Consider the following 20,872-nt stretch of genomic DNA (forward strand, 5'->3'; position numbering starts at 1 on the left):
TCCCCCTCCTTACCTCCCCCCTCCCCCGGGTGCTCCCTCCCCCTCCTTACCTCCCCCCTCCCCCCTCCCCCGGGTGCTCCCGCCCCCTCATCTCCCCCCCCCCCCCGCCCTGGGTGCTCCCTTCCCCTCCTTACCTCCCCCCCTCCCCCGGGTGCTCCCTCCCCCTCCTTACCTCCCCCCTCCCCCGGGTGCTCCCGCCCCCTCTGCCCTGACCGTGGCCTGGGTGCTCCCCACAGCCCCGCTGGCCCCCCCCGACGTCCTCCCTGCTCGCTGTGCTATGGCCACACTGCACTGTCGCCTCTCGCGCCCGCCTCCGCGTGGCCCAGCGTCGCGCCTCTCTTGACTGTCCCTTCGCCGCCGGCTCCGCTCTCACGGGCCCAGAGTCTCCTTGCGTCCCCGCCTGATTCGAATGTGGGCTTCACCGTCCATCTGATGAGCAGCTGGAAGAGCCCTGCCACGCCTGAGCCCCGAAGCCTGTCGGCCGCTGAGGGCGCGTTTCAGAGCAGCTACTGGGACCCCGGCCTGCGGCGGGCTGCACAGCGTCGCCCCGAACCCCGTTCGCTACGGGCTGCAGCGTTGCCCCGACCCCCGTCCGCCGCGGCTGCAGCGTCGCCCCCAACCCCGGCCCGCGGTGGGCTGCAGCGTCGCCCCGACCCCCGTCCGCCGCGGGCTGCAGCGTTGCCCCGACCCCCGTCCGCCGCGGGCTGCAGTGTCGCCCCGACCCCCGTCCGCCGCAGCTGCAGCGTCGCCCCCGACCCCGGCCCGCGGTGGGCTGCGCAGGGTCGCCCCGACCCCCGTCCGCCGCGGCTGCAGCGTTGCCCCTGCTGTGGGGAGTGCTGTATGGCCAACCAGGGCTCGATGGACTGGAGTATCGGGGCTCCCTGCCCGTGAGCCGCGCCCAGGCCCTTCGGTCACCCTGGAGACGAGTCCGTCTTAGGGTACTGCTCTGCCCGGTGCCCAGGCCCTTTCCAGGACAGTTTTTAGGGCAGCAGACGTAACATCTAACGTTTTTTGAGACTGCGTCTAGGACGGGCCCTATGCTCAGGGTTCTATAGGCGTGACCCCACCTCACCTGGAATAATACTGTGATTTTAGTTTTCAGCTTAACAGTCCCGAGGTCACATGTACGGCCCTAGACTTTTAGTCCACTTGAAGCATCGTGCAGACTGCGGCGAATGTGTGCGGGGTCCACAGAGGGGGCTGTGGTTCCTCGGTGCCCTAAAAAGTGTCAAGGATGAGTAACTGCTCAGGTAAAAAGCAAATCTCCAGTAATTATGAAGAAATTGAGAAATACATGGTGCCTGAATTAGACTAAGATCAATTCCAACGACTACAATAATAAGACGCCTGTATGGTAGATGCAGGCAATTTAAAGTTTTCTGGAAAAATCTGAGCCTTGGTATTCCCGAGCAAGCTGCTGGTTTGGGCCCTCGCGTGCAGGCTGCTGCCGGCTGCTCTGTGTTCCGTACTCCCATACTTCCTAGCAAGGTGCCGGTTCTACAGAACTGCCTGCCGTGGTTGCCAGCAGCCACCCTAGCCTTAGGATCTCTTGAAATGTAAATGCCTGATCAAGAGATTTTCAAAAGATGGTTTTCCTGTACCTGTTCCCATTTTAGTGGCATTCGTAGCCGCAGTGGAAGAGTCGACCGTGAAAATGTTACCTAGAGCCTTTGACGCTGTTACTCACGTAGGTCTAGTTAGCAGGGTGCTCTCGCCTTGTAACTGCAGGACAACCGGGTTAGCCATTTACTGAGATAAGAACTGACGGTTCACCCTCCCCTGATAAGGAAAGAAATTGCCAGCGCTGTGGGCTGAGGCGGTTACCTGTGTGTGCTTTAAAGGTGGGAATAAGCTCAGAAGATCACTTCTACTTCTTTTGAAGGCTGGCTGGACTTGTCCGGTAATCCGCCAGGACAGTCTTCTGTTACCAAACATTTCAATTTGGAAGCATTGGGAAATCTCTGCGTGGTACTGGGGTCGTGGTGCTGGGGTCATTGGAAGGACACCCGCCAGTGCCAGTTAAAGCGCACGGTGCCGTCTCCGTGGGCCGTGCTGCCTGCTGCTCTGGCCTCTGGAGAAGGCCGGAAGGCAGCTAGTGGGCAGTGGCTTGGGGTGCTGGGAGCCGGGTGCCCGGACAGCAGTGGACACTTGTGTCCACTCGTTGACCTCATTTCTCTGACTTGTACCTGAAAACACTTGAGCTCATTTCCAAAATACCAGCCTTCCCAGATTTGCAGAACGATTTCCTAAAATGGTGAGTTAAAATGGAGCGGGCCTCGCACCTGCCTCGGTTTGCCTGAGGGTCCCTGGAGCAAAGTGGGTGGCGGGGTCTGGGCACAGCAGAGTTGGGAGTAAGTTATTTGTTCAGGTGGGAATATGACATTTTAAGTGCCTTTTGGAATTTTTGTTCAAAGGAGAAGGGCCTGGTTAGCCTGTAGGTGTTTTTCTTCCTGAAGTCACCATTTCTCACCGTTTGGTTTCCCCTTCTCTGTTGCCTTGCTGAGGACAGGAGCACCCCGGCCTCCTGGTTTCTGGCGTCTTTAGAGAAGCGCGGTGCCTGGCGCCCCCTGACTCTCGGTGGCGATCGCGTGAACGGTGGGCCCTCCTGTCGTTAGGAGCTAGCGCGGCCGCCTCCGGAGCTCCTGCCGCTCACGCCGGCTGGAGGCATAATTTGGGGTGTCCAGTGTCAAAACTTCGCAGGATTTCAGGGTGGCGGGAGCAGAGCCCTAAGCCCCTCTCCTGGGGCGGTCAGAGGGCTGAGCCCCCTCCCGTGACTTCCTGCTGGTGAAGCACACGCACCCCAGGACCAGGATGACGCTCCGTGGCTTTGCTACCTGGCGCAGGAGCGAGAGCAGGACCGCCAGCACCCGCCACACCACGAGTGGGACGACAGCTTTCTTACCGTCCTGGGAGCCAGCCCCCGCCGGCTTCCTCGGCCTGATATTTAGAGCAGCAGAGCCCCCCGGCCGAGCGGTCCTCAGCGCGGCACCGCGGCTTTGCGGTGTTTTACGAGTCTTACGTGGGCTGCACTGCCAGCTCGTCCCGACCGTGTGAACGCTGTGGAATAAGTTAGAGCAGCGAAGGCCGAGTTTATTTCCTCTTTAGTTCTGGGGACATGGAACAATCCAAAATGGAATTCCCAAACAGGGACAGTCCCAGGAGGAGGCAGGGGACGCCTTTGCCTTTGGAAGGTCCCAAGGGCGGGTTCAGTGCACAAGCCAAGCTGAGCTGAGATAGAGCAGCGGGCAGCGTCGCTGCAGGGCAGCCGTGCCCACGTGACGGGATGTCCCCGGGGGTGGACAGCCCGGTGACCCGTCCGCCGTCTCCATGGCCTGGGAAGTGATCGATGAATTCTGATCTGATTTGTCAGCACTGGTTCTCCTTCAGCCCCTGAAGCAGATCCGGAGGTCAGGAGCGGGCCACGCCTCACTGCCTTCCGCAGCGGGACGCGGTCCTTCCCGCTCCCTTCCCGTGGGGTCCTTTGAGGCTTTGAAATGCACAGTGCCACGCTGCCCAGAGAGGTGAGCGAGTGAGGCCGCGTGACCCAGCCTTCCTGCTGGGCTCCTCCAGGAGAGCTGAGGGGACACGGTGCCCACGGTCATCCAGAGACGTGCGGCCGTGGACAGTTAGCCCGCTGGTAGTAGCCGAGGTACTTACAGACTGTAGGTAGTATCCACGGTGAGCAGTGACCTCTGATCCACACGACGGCGTGGGTGGGCCCTGAGCGCGTCACAAGGAGAGCACGTGCCTGAAACAAAAGGACAGGTGCGCGCGATCTCGTTTATGTGAAATACCTGAACAGGTAAGTCCGCAGAGCCGGGTCGCCAGGGCCTGGGATGGAGTTGTGCTTCAGAGGCGCAGGGCTTCTACTGGGGGGTGGAAGAGTCTGGGTGGTGGGTGGTGGTCCTGGGAGCAGGACCCTGGGAATGCGTGGTCAGCACTGAAGTTCATGTGTGGATGTGGGTGAAGTGTGTGGATGTGTTACCACAGTACGTTTCTCCTTTAAAACGGCTGCCAGTATCGTTTGCTGCTGCTAATCCTTCCGAGTACCTTCACAGCGTTCCCCCAGTACCAAAAGATTGGCCTTTTGGGGTTAAAACAAAGGTGAAAGTACATCTGGCCCCTTGGATTTCTTTTTCTTTGACATAAGATTTAGAAATGAACGTCTTCCTTGAGGATGTGACTAAAATGGTATGACTATGCATTTTCATTACACTGGTTTTTAATTTGTGTAGATGATGAAATGCTCGTAGCCTGAGAAACAGTCACTGCTGAGCTCTGCTCAGTGCGGGGCAGTTAAGTGTGCCCACGGCTGCTGGAGGGAGCGCCGCGTGGACTCAGGATGCCAGAGGACTGCGAGCTGCGTCCAGTGCAGCCTGTGTCCCCGCCCCGGGAGGGTGCAGCTGTCATGGTGTGTCATCGTGGCAAGGGTCCGCGGGATGGGTGCCCTCGGCAGGGCGGGGCAGAGGAGAGGCAGGGACGCCTATGGGGCCGCGTCCCCCCACCTGTGGCCGGTGAGCTCCCTCACTCGCTCTAGAGAGTGACTGGGAGGGGGTTGAGACTAAGCCCCTAACGCCGGCGAATAGCCCGTGCCGTGGAGTCCATCTCGTGCGTGGGCTGGGGGCCGGCTCTCCAGCTGGGTCTTTGCACTGGCCGTGGGCATCTCTGCCTGTTTCACGGACGGGAAGCCGAGGGCCCGGGTCCAGGGTACGTGGCGGCGATGGCCACGTGGACGTGAGACACGGCCGTGAGTCCGTAAGCCGTGGCTTTCTCTGGAGCCGTGGGGAAGATGCCGGCACCCACCAGGGAGTCGTGGCCCAGCCCTGGAAACGCTGGGTTGGAGCCCTGGGCTGCAGACCTGGAAATAGGAACATTTCAGCCTTCCTCTTGGGGCCTGTAAGTAATTCTTAGGACATTTCAAAATGATTAACAGTAGCCTACCCATACGTAACTAGTAGCTACCTACACCAATATGAGAAAGCATTTACTTCATGTAAGATTATTTCCAATACTTTCCTGTGGCACAAGATAAAAGATACACAATCATTTAATAACCTGTAAATTTGAATTAAAAATATTTTCTAGGAAGATACACAATGCAAAACAAGGACTTACAAAGTTCTAACCTGCAAGCCCATAACTTCTCAAATCTCAGCTGTGGTTACTTTTCGTTAGATGCAGATATTTATTCATCAGTTCTAATTTATTTTGATAATTACTGATGCTTTTAAAATGGTATTCTTTGCTTAATATTCTCCTTAAGATAAACTAAGCCTTTTCTAATCCCAGAACAAACTCCTTGTGAGTAGTTCTTTTAAAAACATATTTGTAAAAAAATGCCATCCTTTTGAAGGCTAAGACTTATGAATGTATACTCATATTTAAATCATACAATAATCTTTTCCAGGAACTTGTTTGTTTCACCTAGTTGTCCTTTCTACAAAAATAGGAATAGAAATATTTAAGCAAGAAAAAAAAATTCTTTTTCCCCCTATTTTGTTAGGGGAAAAAAATCTCCATTCCATTTATTATTTGTTTGGCAAATCTCTATCAAATTCATTTTGTACCCATTGAATTTATTTATTTTTTTAAATATTTATTTTTTAAAAATTATTTCTCTCCCCTTTCCCCTCCTCTCCCCCTTTTCTCCCCCCACCAGTTGTCTGCTCTATATGTCCATTTGCTGCGTGTTCTTCTGTGACCGCTTCTATCTTTATCAGCGGCACCGGGAATCTGTGTTTCTTTTTGTTGTGTCATCTTGCTGCGTCAGCTCTCCGTGTGTGCGGCACCATTCCTGGGCAGACTGTACTTTCTTTTGCGCTGGGCGGCTCTCCTTACAGGGCGCACTCCTTGCGCGTGGGGCTCCCCTATGCGGGGGACACTCCTGCGTGGCATGGCACTCCTTGCGCGCATCAGCACTGCGCGTGGGCCAACTGCACACGGGCCAAGGAGGCGCGGGGTTTGAACCGCAGACCTCCCATGTGGTAGATGGACGCCCTAACCACTGGGCCAAGTCCGCTTCCCCACATTGAATTTAGAATTGTGTATATACATTAATAAATCTTCAAAACTACAGGGGGAGCGGATGTGGCTCAGCACATGGGAGGTCTCGGTTTTGGTTCCTGGTGCCTCCTAAACCAAGAAAACAAACAACAAGCAAACGAAGAAACCAATTCAGAGGAGGCGAGGTGGCTCCCACATACGGGTCCTGGGTTCAGCCTCGGGCCCTGGGATCTCAAAAAGAAACAAAACTCCAAAGGAGTCTCCGCAGGTTAGAAACCAAGGCCTTTAGGAAAGCTCAGCCCCAGCCCCGGCTGCCTGTCGCGGGTGAGGCGCCTGCGGTGCGCCCCCCATCTCAGGGCGTGGCTCGCCCCAGCCTCCACTCTGCCCTGGGGGCTGCCAGGACCGCCTGCAGCCGCCCACTGCCCCGCCCCGGGCCGGCCTGCCTCCCCTCCAGCACCCTTGGCTCGGGCTCTAGGGCGAGGGCGCACGCGGGAAGCCAGGGTGGAGGGTGCTGAGGCCGCGTGAGCAGGCGGCGTGAGCAGTCGAGCTGGCCACAGTGGGGCAGAGCGCGGGAAGGGCCGCCCGCCCCCGGGGCGCCGGGCCTGGCGCGTCGTCTTCAGGGAAACCAAAGGTGTGCATCCTCGCCGGGTGCTCAGGACAGCTGACCTGGGTCTGCTGACCCGCAGAAGGCCGCCCCCCCGCAGGTGCTTCCCCTGACGCCGGCCCTGCCGTGGCTCTGCCCATGGCCCTGCCCGTGGCCTCTGTGGGAGGGCTCAGGCTGCCCCGACGTGGGGATGGGACGTCTCGACTCCTTTATTGTGTGTGGCCGCCCTCAGTTGGAAGTGACTCTTCTTCAGGTATTTCCGTTTTCCTGGAACGGTTATGGAGGCGGATGCGGCTGGGGGCCGGCGCTGCCCTGTGCCGAGAGACGAGAGCCGTGCCCGTCACAGCCCCTTCCCGAGGCGTGGGTGGCGCGTGACCAACCCTCAGCTGCCTGCGGAGCGTCGCCCGAGGCTGCCCGGGGAGGACGCGCCTGGTCTCGTTGGCACCGCGTGGGACGTCCGGCCCGCCATCGTGCCCGGTGGGCTACCGCGGCTCTTCTCCGTGATACAACACTGATTTCCGGTATGCTCCTGCACTGCTGTCATTTAGAACATCACGTTAATGGTTAAATTTTCAATTAAATATAAAAAGAAAATTATATTTTTCAAGTTCTCAATATAAAATTATCGGTCTGTTTCCTTCCTCAAAGTTTTCCCTTCTTAAAATGAGGACTGCTGGTGGTCCTAAGACCTGGCCATCTAATTGTTTATGCTTCTTGCTGAACTCCTTGTCAGCACGCATTGCTAGTAGATCCAATATATTTATAAACTCCTAAATCACCATGTTTAAGAACTGTTCAAAAATGTTTATGCACAAATTTGTGGATAAACACTGCATAATTTAGAAACCAAGCCCAGTTCTGATGTCTGGATCTTTTTCCTCTGTCCATCCACCCCCCACCCACCCATGCACCCAGTGGTATTTACTGGACCTCTGCTGTCCTGGTCAGCAGGTGGGCATGGCCTTGCCCCGTGGGTCTTTGCTGCAGTTTCCGGTTTTCAAGCAGTAACGACAGCCAGTGAGGCAATGCTTTCCAGCACCCAGGCAAACGCTGCTCTTCTTGGTGCTCGAGGCGGGCGTGGGGCGTGCTTGCTGGAAGCCTCTCTGAATTTGCTGCTTCCTCTTGTGCCCTGACCTCTGGAATCGAGGCCGCTGGACGGGATCTGCACAGATTCAGGTCTGCTGCTGGGCAGCCACCGAGAGCCGCCTCGTGGCCTGGGGGTGCGGTCAGCGGGGCGTGGGAGCCGGCCCCGAGCTGCGGAGGTGGGCGGGGGACTGAGTGCTTGCAGCCTCCTGCCAGGGAAGGTGAAATTCACCCAGATACGCAACCATTGCGTTGCCTTTCCAGACTTAACTTCCAGGATAGAATATTCTCTTCACAGAATTCAAAAGAAGCTGACTAGCTGATAAATGAAATTTTGGAAACGATGTGATCCGGATGAGAACTCGTGTTCACATAGGCTGTGTGTGGTCCCACGCTGCTCAGTTTTACACTTTTCCTCTTTAGCCTGCAGGGAAGTTGAGCTGTAAAAGCCGCATCTTCAGAAGCAGGCGGCCTGCGGTCCTGGGCAGGACAGCGTCCTGCAGGCTCCTAGGCCACAGCAGCCAGCGGCTCCTCGGCCTCCGGCCGGACATCCTGCCTGGCCCCGTGGACAGACTACTCCACCTTCCATCGCTGCCTTTCATTTTTCCATTAGAATCCGTTTTTCCCGTTCTCTTTTGTTACCAAATCTATAAAAAAATGACAACCATTTCAAGGAGCATGTGGATGTCTAGAAGTTTTCTCCACCTAACATTGGTTTCTGTGTAAAATTTATTATGTTTATTTTCTATGGTGTATGACATTGGCAAGAAAGTGAACTATTGGTGAAGTAGCTAAGATCATTTCTCTGGTTCTTCTTACGGTGGGAAGGGATAGAGCAAAATTATATTAATGAAGCAGTTTCACTACCCTAGAAGAGAGATTGACAACCATTTTTGGTAAAGGGTCAGATAGCAGATATTTTTGGCTTTGAGAGCCATAGTGTGTCTGTCACAGCTGTTCAACTCTGCGTTGTGGTGGGAAAGCAGATGTGGGCCATTTGTAAGCCAGTGGGTGTGGCTGCGTGCCAATAAAACTATCTGTAAAAGGGGCTGCAGACAGGATTTGGAACAGGGTTGGGAAAACTATGGCGCTCAGGCAAGATCTGGCTGAGATTTGTTTTAGTCTGGCCACAGAGCTAAGAATGGTTGAAAAAATTTTAAACATTGTAGACAAACAGGTGAAAATAACAAAGAATATGTGAACGAGACCTTATGTGGCCCACAAAGCCTAAAATATTTACTGTTTATCCCTTTATAGAAAAAGTTTAACTCATGCTCTAAAGACTGTTACTGCATTGATAATTTCAAGCTGGGGCTTTGAGTCGGGTCCATTTTCTGTTTTCCTATGCCTTAGTCTCAGTAATGTGGAGCGAGAAAGTTTATCAGGCACATAAGAGCAGACGTTTTAAATTTTGATAGTATATTGGGTATCACAAAAACAGCACTGCTGCTTTTTTTTTTTGGTCATTTCATTATTTCAAAGTTTAAATATTTATAGGACACTTAAGAATGTGCATTATACTCTTACCTTGAAAATGTTTTAAAATGGGAACATGAAGCACAAAAATGTATTTTTCCTTAATCTTGTTCCTGAAATTTGGAGTCCCTCGACCTTTGTTGGGGACAGAGCGTGCTGTGTCAATGCCAAGACCTTTTCCAAATTTGATGTTCTTTGATGTCAGCCAGAAAGTACCGCTCGCCCACACTGGCTCAGCACTGGCTGCGTGGAGACGCTGGGCGAAGCACGCACCGTGTATTTTCCAGGGAGGTGTCGTCACAGGGATGACGAGGTCACCACCGAGGGAAGTCCAGGGGCTCGTCCAGGGGGCCGGCTGGAGAAATGCAGTTTGAATCCAGGTTTTGGCCAACTCCTCAAGAAGAGGCCACTTTCAGTTTTTCTGCACTACCCTTCAGAGTGAGCTCTTACCCTTTATTATTTATGAATCTCAGTTTCCTTTGGTGAGCGACGCTCGGCTAGATGCTGCACGTTGAGACACAGAGTGACTCTCCTTCCGGAAGAGTCGTTCTCTGAGCATGATGCTTGAAGGTCAGCAAGTAGGAAATGAAAAGCCTTAACAGAGTGCAAGGAAAAAGAAGGGGCTTAAAAACAAACAGTAGTGTGCTTCTTTGTATCTCTCTACAAAATTGTTTTAAACACTAGTTCCACCCTCAACTCTCCCGTTCCAAGGCATCCACTTCCCTTTTCTTTCTAGTGTTTCCAATAGGAAAAATGTGCATTTGACTCTTTGAGAGGCACATACTTGCTATAAAAAAATTTTCCATGGTTTCTCCAGTTCATAAAAGCCCTTTTTGTATTTGTTTAATTTTGTGTTTCAGATATATTTTATGGCACAGAGGTTTAAAACTTGCATTAAACTGTAAACAAAATTGTCTTTTGCGTTTCTGTTGATTTGGTGCTCTTTTATTGGCAGCGAGCCTTTTCATCCCACCTCGCTCTTAGAGCTCTGGGCAGTGTCCTGGCACGTCCACTGCACACGGGCCAGGACGCATCTGCCTGGGCCCAGCGTCCTGGCTGTGGACACAGCACTGGAATCCCTCTCCGGGGAGTGGCCGTTCTTGTGCAGATGGCCTCAGCCTTCCAGGAGGAGCTTTCTCAGCCCCGTGCTTTCCAGCGGACTCTGCTGGGAAGCTGCGAAGCTCTGCTGGATTGTATGGAATGTTTCATTAAGATCGGAGGTCCGCTCACAGGTAACCCCCTTGCCCGCGGCCGAGCCCCCGGTGTCCTGTCACGTCTTCCTGGCACTGCGGCTTGTTTCCTGCTCCCCGAGCAGTAGTGCCAGCTTTCTGCCTGCTTGACAAATGCGCAGACATGAAACCACAGCACCCAGCTCATGGTCGGGGCTTTCCTTTTGCAGTATTTAAGTGCTGTCCTGTGGTGTAATTTGCAGTAAACTTGGGAACAAACGAGTACTTTTTCTCTTCCCATTATTCTCTCTTGACGTAATTGTTTTGGAAGGACACTTCTCAAAGGATGTTTTCAGCAGGAGACACCCTTACTCGTTTGGGAAGATGTTTTGTGCTCACATTGCCCCCCCTTTTTTTTCTTGGCTTTTCCTTTCTCCTGGATGGGGCATGAGTGGGGTGCCAGGCTACGGTCAGGGGAGTTGGGGGGTTCTCAGCAAACGGCAGCTTTTCAGCCACATTGATCCTTTTGATCCTGGGCGAACTCTCGGTGCGTTTAAGGCTGGGATTGCGGCTCCCCTGTGAGCTGAGCTCGGGCTCTTCCCACGTGCTCGGCTTCCCTGGAGGGCTTCAGCGAGGCTCGGCTGAGGCCTGCAGGCGCTTGCGGGGCCCTGGGCCCTCGGCCTTGAGCCGTTAACTTGTCCCTTAGAGTTAGCTTTAGAGGACCGCGGTCTCTGCGTGAGAGTTCCTGGAGTCTGAACTTGGTGCTCTTAACCCCTTATACTCACAGGGCATTGTATTTAAATAAGCAAACTTAATCACTCATCAGAGCTTCTGTTTTCTAAAGACCAAATTCAATTCACTTGCACTTGGTGCTTTTGGCTCCTCGTGTATCAGCCAAAGAAGGAAAGCAGGGCAACCCTGCCGCGCCCCTCCGTGGACTCTCGTTTGGCGCCACAGTTAGCTCTCGGGTTCGGGGGCTACGGGCGAGGAACCCCTGGTAGAACCAGGGGCCTTTCTTTGCTGTTCTTGAGTTTTGTGCAGCATGAGCCGCTGTTGGCAGAGTAGAAATACGAAGATGCGCTGGTACGTGCGGCCTTGCGTAGGGAGGAAACGCCTGTATGTGTTCAGTGTTCGTTTCCTCCTTTCCTGCCTCGGATTCCGAGGAGGTCACCTGCTTAGTCCAGGCAGTGCCCTCACCATTTTTATCAAATGCTCATTTAACTCTGTATTTAAATGGTGTGCTAGGTGCTATATTCAAAGTATGTTAAATGGAGTTTATCCCTGGCCTTGGCAATTGCCCTGCTGATGTGGTGAAATCTGAGCTGTATTTCTTTAAAAGAGAAAAAGCAAAACTCACCAGAGGAAAACAGCTGGCCATCCCGTGGATTTAATAACTCAGTGTCAGGATGCTTTCCAGTGCCTCGATCACGGCAGCCACGCTTACCGGGTGCCACGGTCACGGCAGCCATGCTTACTGGGTGTCACAATCATGGGAGCTGACGCTTACTGGGTGCCACTGTCACAGCAGCCACGCTTACTGGGTGCCACCGTCACAGCAGCCACGCTTACTGGGTGCCACGGTCATGGCAGCCACGCTTACTGGGTGTCACAATCATGGGAGCTGACGCTTACTGGGTGCCACTGTCACAGCAGCCACGCTTACTGGGTGCCACCGTCACAGCAGCCACGCTTACTGAGTGCCACAGTCATAGCAGCCATGTTTACTGAGTGCCACAGTCACGGCAGCCACGCTTACTGGGGGCCACAGTCACGGCAGCCACGCTTACTGGGGGCCACAGTCACGGCAGCCACGCTTACTGGGGGCCACAGTCACCACGCCCATGCTTACTGGGTGTCATGGTCACAGCAGCCCGCACTAACCGGTGTTACGGTCACAGCAGCCCATGCTTACTGGGTGTCATGGTCACAGCAGCCCACGCTTACTGGTGCCACGGTCACGGCAGCTGGTGCTTCCTGAGTGCTCTCCAGGTGCTCAGCAGGGCTGGGGGCTACGCTGTGGGGCCGGCCTCTGGGAGAGGAGCAGACACCTGTGGAGTGGGGAGCGGGCCTGCCCATCCTCACATGAGCCGACAGCGCACACAATTGGCTTCCCTGCAGGAGGGTGAGCTACAGAGACATGGCAGGGGGTAAAGACGGATGAGGAGCAAAGCCCCATCAGCAGGGAGGCAGGGGCCGAGCCGAGCCCCCGCCTCCCGGGCCCGTTCATTCCAGTCACGGAGACATGAACATGCGGTGCTGTGCCGTGGACGTGGCTGCTGCCTCCCAGCCCAGTGCTGGTCCTTGTCCCCTTACTGAGCACGGAGCACGTGGGGCCCGCTCAGCCCCAGGCTCGCTGATTCTAGTTGCTTCGCCCGCGTTTGCCTTTTTCCTCTGCCATCAGCAGGTTTGGTGCCTTGGGGGGGGGGGCCCAGGAGCTTGCTTCCTCGAGCCCCCCCCCCCCGCCCTCGTGTTGTGTGTGCTCTTTTACGTCATCCTTTCATTTTTCACTTAGTAGCCCCTCGCTGTAAACTCCACCCTGGCCGCCGTGGCTCAGCAGCTACTTCAGGGTCCCCGAGTTGTCTCTAGCTCGTCCTGGCTTCTGTGGCTCACGGAAGAGCTAGAAAAGCGACGGTCACTCCTGCGGCACGTGCCCGCTCCTGCCAAAGACGCTTTCTCATGAACGCCCCGCTCCCCTCTAGCTCCTTGTTCTCCCCTGGCCGCGTGGGGATGGGTGGATGGGACGGGAAGCGCGCACAGATGTCCGGCGCTCGGTTCTGCACGCCCGGTGGGCCTCGCCCCGACCCCTCGCCCCCTCGGGTGGCAGCGTGCCGTAGGTTGTTTGAAGAGCCTCTTCCTCCGAGTTCCTCGTTCTTGTCCATGTGTAGTGCACACGCGTGTGCGTGCCCAGGCATGGTCTTGGGGGAGGCAGATGGGAGCTGAGCTCGGAAGTGTGTTTTCATGGAGAGCCTGCCTCTGCGCCCGGTTCTGAGTCTCCCCCGCCCCCTGCTCACCCCTGAGTGCCCGCCGTCTTGCAGGTGGGCTCCCGTGGCTCCCTGGGTCTCCCCTCGCTCCCTCCCCCTGCTGACCCCCGATGGCCCGCTGTCTTGCGGGTGGGCTCCCGTGGCTCCCCCCCCACCCCCCGCTGACCCCGAGCACCCTGTCTTGCGGGTGGGCTCCCGTGGCTCCCTGGGTCCTGGCAGGTGGACTGCATTTGGTCTCGCTCCCCAGGTCTGATGCTGGAATCGATGCCGGTACCTGGTGGCTCCCAGGAAGGTTTTACGCCTGAAGGAGCGAGCGAGGGCAAGTGCGGGGTCGTGGGGCACTGCGGCCCTGCCAGGGCCAGAAGCGAAGGCTGAAAGAGCAGCCCACGGATTATCGGGCGGACGGTGGTGGGTGATCGTGGGGAGATACTTCGGGTGTTAGAAGACGAGGGCTCCCGGTGAGCGCGGCTCTCTGCCTTGTGTTGGGAACTCGCGGAGCCTGGAGCAGCTCTGCTGACGGGCATCGAGGGGCTGGAGCCCAGGTGTGGGGTGGCCGCAGGTCCTGGGAGGCACGGTGCTGCTGGCCCAGGGCCACCCTTCCCTCCTCCCCAAAGACCCTTTCCCCAGAAAGGGCGGTGGCCTCGGTTTCTGGGCACAGGCCCTGACGTGTGTTTTTGGAGGCCACAGTTAGCGCCACACGGTGTGCAGCCAGGAGCGGCCATGCCTCTTCAGCACTGACAAGAAAGAAGGTTCAAGAAACCTTTCCCTGGGGAGGAGCCGGCGGGGTCCCGCGTCGCCTGAGCCCTTAGTTCTGCAGGACCTGCTGGACTTGCTGGGGAGGCCTGGGCTCGCAGGGCAGGTGGCACAGGCTTTGGCGGCACCGCACGTCCACGGGGGCTGCTCGCTGTCCCCAGCCTCTGCTGCGCAGCTGTCCCCTCGGGCGAGCTTTCCCACCACCAGGGCAGGAGCGCAGCCTGTCTCGGGCCCTGCTGCCGTCCCCGCGGCCATCCTGCGCCGGGGCAGAGCCCCTGCCTGCCCGCGCCCGTCAGCCCGGCTGGGGAGCTGCCCTGACCGGGTGACTGCCACGTGGCCAGGCCCGAGGACAGCCTGGTCTCCCGGCCTTGGCGTGGCACTCCCGGGGCAACAGGCGGCGCCTCGTCTGGCTGCGCACCCTCTCCACGCTGCCGCCTTCGGGCTGGCGGCCATCCCCTAGCTGCGCTGACTGCCGTCCCCTCGCCGTGCTGGCCACCGTGCCCTCGCCATGCTGCCGCCTTCGGTCTGGCCACTGTCCCCTCACCGTGCTGACTGCCATCCCCTTGCCATGCTGGCCACTGTCCTCTCACTTTGCTGCTGCCTTTGGGCTGGCCACCATCCCCTTGCTGTGCTGGCCCCCGTGCCCTCACCATGCTTTTGCCTTTGGGCTGGCCGCCGTCCCCTCCCCGTGCTGGCTGCCGTCCCCCTGTTCGGCCCCTGCCGCCGACCAGGCCCCCCACCCCGTGGAGAGCTCTGGCCCTGGCTGGGCCCCTCCTGTCCACCTTGTCCACCTACACCTGAGTGGACCAAGCCCCCAAGCACTGTTGCAGGGGGCAAGCGCCCTGGAGGGCAGCTCCCACGCGGGCGTGGGCTGGCGGGCGGGGCTGAGTGGCACGTTTCACAAATTCCTCCACGAAGGCCAGCTCTGCTTGTGCGTGCAGAGGTCACCTCCACGTTGGACTGTGGAGGGACGAGGGCTGGCCCTGCGCAGCGCCCTCCGGGGCGGGCGGCCTCCTGCCCTTGGTGCCTGGTCCCCGGCCAAAGCTGCTCGGCGTCCCCTGGCTTGCTGAGCTCTGTTAGCTGTACGGCTGGAGCCAGGCTGTGCGGGCCTGTGTGTTTGGTCGTCTGGCCGTCTCATCAGCAGAGCAGGCAAGTGACTTTTGGAGCAAGCATTGTCTCTGAAAATACAGTGTTTAGCATTATGAGAATCTGTCGACTGGTAGGAAAAAGCATTTTACAGCTGGGAGGTAAGGTAACAATTGTACATTGTTAAGGCTCAAGTGCTCGATGACACTTGGGGATGGGAAAAAAAGAAAATTAGCGTTTATTTAGTACCTGCTATATGTTCTTCCAGCCTTCTGGCCTGCCACGAGGCTGGAATTATTTTCCCCACTTGTCATGGAATGGGATGGAGATTGGGTCCAGGGGCCCATGGCTCATCTGCAGAGCCTGCGATCCTCCCACCCTCGGAAGATGTTAGGTTCAAATTGACAGACTGGACTGTGGGGTAGGGACAGAGTGCTCTTACCGCTTGAAATTTCTAATTACTTGAAGACCATGAAAATGTTACTTTTGTTAAAATTCTCTCAAACTGTATTGGTGTCTTTAGTTAGCTTTCTAAGTATATTTTACTCTGCATAATCTAACAATTAGTTTTCATGATGGTTTCCCTCTTCTTTGTCCCTGCTGCTGTTTATTTTTATATTCAGTGTGTTCAAAAGTGTTAATACGTTTTTCCTCTTTTGTTTATGAGTACCCCTTGGAAAAGAATAGAATGTGTATTAAACCAAGTCTGCAAAAAATATTTCCAAAGTGCCAGCCGCACTCTCACTCACCACCTGCAAAAGGCACCCCGTAAAGAGCACCTGAGTTGGTGGCAGTGGTGGCTTCTCGCCTTGGTGGGTCTTCACGTCACTCGGAACCGCGTGAGCGCTTGTGGGGTGCTTCGTGGGAGGCCTCGGCCGGGCGCTCCGGGCCCACAGTTCTGTTACGGTCATGAACGATGCCGGCCCCGTGCAGAGCTGCTGGGGGACTTTCCCAGAAGGAGCGCCACGAAGGTGTTGAGCTCACGGCGTGGAGACCTCATGACGTGGACCCTCCTGTGAAAAGACACCTGGGAAGCAGCCACTGGCAGTTTCAGAGCCCTTTATCACGGCTTTGATTCCTCGCACGGATACCCCCGGCTGACGCCCGGGCTGGTGAGGGGATGCTGTGGCTGCACAAAGGCTTTGCTGCCCTGGAGAGCAGAGCGTTGGGAAGATGCCAGTTTCCCGTGACCTTGACCGGCCAAGTGTGTGCCTCTCAGCAAGGGGGGTCTCCCTGAACGGGGCTGCCCCCGCACCTCCAGCCTCGGGGACCCCCTGCGGCTTGTGGACATGGTGTTGGGTTACTTGTGTTACTCATGTGGGCAATTTATTTTGATGAAAAACCTTCTGATTGGGAAAGTCCTGGCCCATGAAGGGAACACTGGCTGGCACAGAGGGAAGTGATTATTTATTATTTTTTAAAATCTGAATTTAAAAAAAATTTTAAAGATGCTTTAGATTACATAAATATAACATAAAAATACAGGGGATTTCCACAGTCCCCTCCCCTCCTCCTCCCCTCTTTCCCCCGTTAGCAATGTCCCGCACTGGGGTGGAACGTTTGCTGCAATTGATGAACACACACTGAAGCTTTGTACAAGCCAAGGCCTATAGTGTACATTATGGTTTATACTTTGCCCCACGTAATTTTATAGGTTTTGACAATGTATAATGTTCTGTAGGCATCATTGCAATGTCATGCAGGACAATTCCAATGTCCTGAAAATGCCAGAAGGCAGTGATTTTTGAAATTTTATGTTCTGCATGAAAGTTTTCTGATTTTGGAATAATTGCCCTTGTCCAATACAAAACATAGTCCAGCTATGTTTAGCTGATTCACATGTAATTAAAGAAGTCAGCCAAAATTTTCTGTATCATTATTATGTGAAAACATTTAGGTATTGATGGCTATCATTGTGTTAGTAACTGAAAATGTAAACTAAAAATATAAAAATGTGACTTTTTGTTCATGTTTTAATCACACTCTTTAATGTGTTGGCTTGGTTCTGAGGAATGGGTGAAGGACAGGCAGGGATGCAAAAGAAGATACCAAAAATAAAAGCTAAATTTTCTCTTGAAAAAAAGCGAAAGAAGATCTCATTGGGTGGAGGGAGAGAATTGCCCTCGCGTTGGAAAAATACGGGGAAGCGGCTGGTTCTTAGGCCTCAGACGCGGGGCCTCCCCCTCAGTACCAGCTGGACTTTTTTAGAAATTAACAAGTTGATTAAAAAGGTGTATGGAAAGTGGATGGAAATAGAGCAGCACAACAGTTTTGAGAACAGCAGCGTTGGCAGACTCCCACTGCCTGATGTAAGACTCCCCGAGCCGGCTCACCTGGCGTTGTGGTATTGGTGGGAGGGCAGCAGACAGACCCCCAAGAGGAGAGCCCAGAAACAGACCCACGCTGGCACGTGGGCAGGTGGCCTCGAGAGCTGACAGCTCACCAAAGGGGATTCGCCTAAGTGCTCTGCGAATGTTCTTTATACCAGTCTTATTCTTGCAGATTTTCTGTATGTTTGTCATTATTTCTGATTTAAATCTCTCTCTAATCAAAAGTTTTAAGTTTTTAAAGTATCCAAGATGAAAGTAATTTAATTTTGGTGCAACTCTCTTAAATAGGCAATTACATTTCTCTTTGCATCTGCTTTTCAAGAATTTAAAGCCCCTGTTACCTTAGTAAGCACATGTAAACCAAATTTATCTTATTTGCAAAACTACACTAAATAAATGAGGAGCTAGTTAAAGGCCTTATAGCTGGAAATGCATATTACTGCCATAGCGCATATTTGTTCAAGACATTTTTTAGAAAGTGGAGTGGAGCCACGTCCATTATAAAAAGGCCAGGACCATCTGCTGGGATGGGCGGCTAAGTCGAGCTTCATTTTTTATTTAAAGATTTATTTTTTTAATTTTTCTCTCCTCCTGACCCTCGTTGTTTTGTAGTCTCTGTCTCCTGTCTGTCTGTGTCTGTTTGTGGTGTGCTCTTTGTCTCCTCGTCTTCACTTTAGGAGGGACCAAGAACCAGAGCCAAGACCTCCCCTGTGCGAGAGAGGCGCTCAGTTGCTTGAGCCACCTTTGCTCCCTGCTTTGTTGTGTCTCTCATTGTGTTTCCTCTTTGTGTCTCCTTGTTGTGTCATTTTGCTGTGCCAGCCTGTTAGGTCAGGCTGCTGTCTTGCTTGTCTTCTCTAGGAGGCACTGGGAACCGAACCCTGGACCTCCCATGTGGTAGGTGGGCGCCCAAATGTTTAAGTCATATCCACTTCTGAAGATTCACTTTTTTGTTACCTTTAGCATATTGATGTACAGTTGTTCCAGCACCATTTGATATAAAGACTATTTTTTCTCCATGGAGTTGCCTTGGTGCTTTGGTTGAGAATCAATTGATCATATATGCAGTTTCAGTTTGCATTTTCTAATAATCAGCACCACTTCATATGCTTATCTGACATCTGTCTTCTTTGATGAAACATCTCTTCAAAACTTTCTCCCATTTTAAAAAAATAGGATTGTTAAAATAAAATTGAGTTTCGAGAATTCCCTATGTATTCTGGGTACAAGTCCTTTATCAAATAAGTGTTTTGTAGATATTTTCTCTCAGTCTGTGGTTTGTCTTTTCATTTTCTTCTTAATAGTCTTTCAAAGAGCAGATTTTGGTGCGGTCTAAAATCCGTTTTTTTCTTTTTTGGATCATGTTTTTGGTGCTGTCAAGCTGGCTTCTACATTTCATGGCATACCCCCCTTTTTTCCCCCAGTACTACCCCATTTTCTGGCGTAACAAGCTGTTCCAGTACAACCTTGTCCCTTCCCTGCCTAAGTGGAATCAACCGTCTAGTGAAGCATGGTATTGGGGAGGCATAACTTTGATAATTTTTCAACAAATCTTTTCCCTCCCCTAACACACACCATAGATCTGTGAATATTCTGTATAACTTTGGAATCTGTTTCTCTTACCTTGTCAGAAGAACAACGGTGCTTTAGCCACCGCAGCGGCACCTGCCGCTCCCTCCCAGATTTGCCGGTCATGGCTGCTGGGAGGAACTTGTGCTTCAGAGTCCCAGGGTAGGTTCTATTAATAAATGCCCTGATGTGAGTCGTCCCCCAGGTTAAGGTTTCCACGAGATTCTGTTTAATTTAATTGAATAAATTTATTACCTAGAAGTACTCTTTTGGAAAGAAACTTTTATAGCATTTTGAGCCCTCTCAGCCATTCTTTCCTTGGCTTGGTAGCTGTTCTATCTGTGAGGCAGTCAGTGGCTGCCTGACTTCTGTGCCTTTACGTTTTGTTGATTTTCGGGGGGTGTTGTAAACCCGCTGTCTTCTGAAAGGACATAGCTTGTTTTAAGTTTGCATCTGAAGAATCACATCCCTGTGGGTCCTCTCTTAGGGGCATTTCTGCTCCACTTAAACTATTGATTCTTTTTTTTTTTTTTTAAGATTCAGCAGGACCGGGAATCTGTGTCTCTTTCTGTTGTGTCATCTTGCTGCATCCGTTCTCTTGTGTGTGCAGTGCCACTTCTGGGCAGGCTGCACTTTTTTTGCATGCGGCGGCTCTCCTTACAGGGTGTACTCCTTGCGCGTGGGGCTCCCCTATACGGGAGGCCCCCTGCATGGCAGGGCACTCCTTACGCGTGGCAGCACTGTACATGGGCCAGCTCCACATGGGTGAGGAGGCCCTGGGTTTGAACCCTGAACCTCCCATGTGGTAGGCGGACACTCTATCTGTTGAGCCAGATCTGCTTCCCTTAACCTATTGATTCTGTAATTGAATTCAGTAATTTATACAGAAGAACAATATTAGAAACCAAAGGAAGAAATAAATATTGAAAAGACAGCTTGGAAAATTAGGTATGTTCTTTGGTAAGAATTTATGATTTTAAAATTGACTGAATCTTCTCATCTCTGGGTTGTTTCAGATTTGGCAGCATTGGGGAGAGAACACTCATTTCTCCTTCTTGGGATGGATCAGGTTTGCTGCATTATCTCTCTGTTTGCAGAATGTTAAGGACACAGTGTCTGTGCTCACTGATTTAGTTAATTTACATGCAGGGAAGACTTATGCTTGGGAAGACCTGCCAACTCTACACAGAAAGTGCCATGCCCTCGGGTGCAGCCAACAAAGGGGAAGCATTTGGCAAGTTGAGGGGTCCAACAGTGCAGCTCTCCTATTGTGCCAGGCCCTGGGCTGGCATTGGAGCTACAAAGATGGATGGGGCGATGGGTGGGCAGAGCAGACACCCAGGAGAAAGCAGCCACACAGCAACGTGTGAGAGCCACTCAGTGGAGGGCAGCCCAGCCTTGGGAGAAGGGTTTTCCAGAAAACAATGTGATCAAAGTTAGATGGATTAATAGGAGTTAGCCAGGCAAGAGGAGAATATGGAGCAGGAGCGGAAGTTTAGAGGCGGAAAATAGCAGAGTCTGTGGAGAAAACTTGTGATTGGCTTGGGGCTCTTGAACGGAGTATCAGTCATGGTGTTGGGTTCAGTCAAGGTGGATGGAAGGTGATGGGGTTGGGTTTGGTCAAGGTGGTTGAGAGGTGATGTGATTGGGTTCGGTCAAGGTGGAAGGAAGGGGATGGGGTTGGGTTTGGTCAAGGTGGATGGAAGGTGATGGGGTTGGGTTCGGTCAAGGTGGATGGAGGTGGTGGGGTTGGGTTCGGTCAAGGTGGATGGAAGGGGATGGGGTTGGGTTCAGTCAAGGTGGATGGAGGTGGTGGGGTTG

At 53.6% G+C, this 20,872-nt stretch overlaps 1 protein-coding gene across 3 annotated transcripts in view; it reads left to right on the forward strand.

Annotated features, from left to right (window-relative positions):
- LHFPL6 (LHFPL tetraspan subfamily member 6) overlaps positions 1-20,872 on the forward strand; it is a 188,851-nt gene that overhangs the window by 23,998 nt on the left and 143,981 nt on the right. The window contains exon 3 of one of the 3 annotated variants that reach the window (XM_058276915.2): positions 6,861-10,077. The exons of the other annotated variants lie outside the window; for them this stretch is intronic. Coding sequence (XP_058132898.1) covers positions 6,861-6,982 — 122 coding nt within the window. The 3' untranslated portion in view covers positions 6,983-10,077. Of the gene's footprint in view, positions 1-6,860; positions 10,078-20,872 lie in introns of those variants that run through there. 3 annotated transcript variants of the gene reach the window in all.

The sequence above is a fragment of the Dasypus novemcinctus genome, chromosome 15 (genome assembly GCF_030445035.2).
Source record: "Dasypus novemcinctus isolate mDasNov1 chromosome 15, mDasNov1.1.hap2, whole genome shotgun sequence".
Lineage (NCBI taxonomy): Eukaryota > Metazoa > Chordata > Mammalia > Cingulata > Dasypodidae > Dasypus > Dasypus novemcinctus.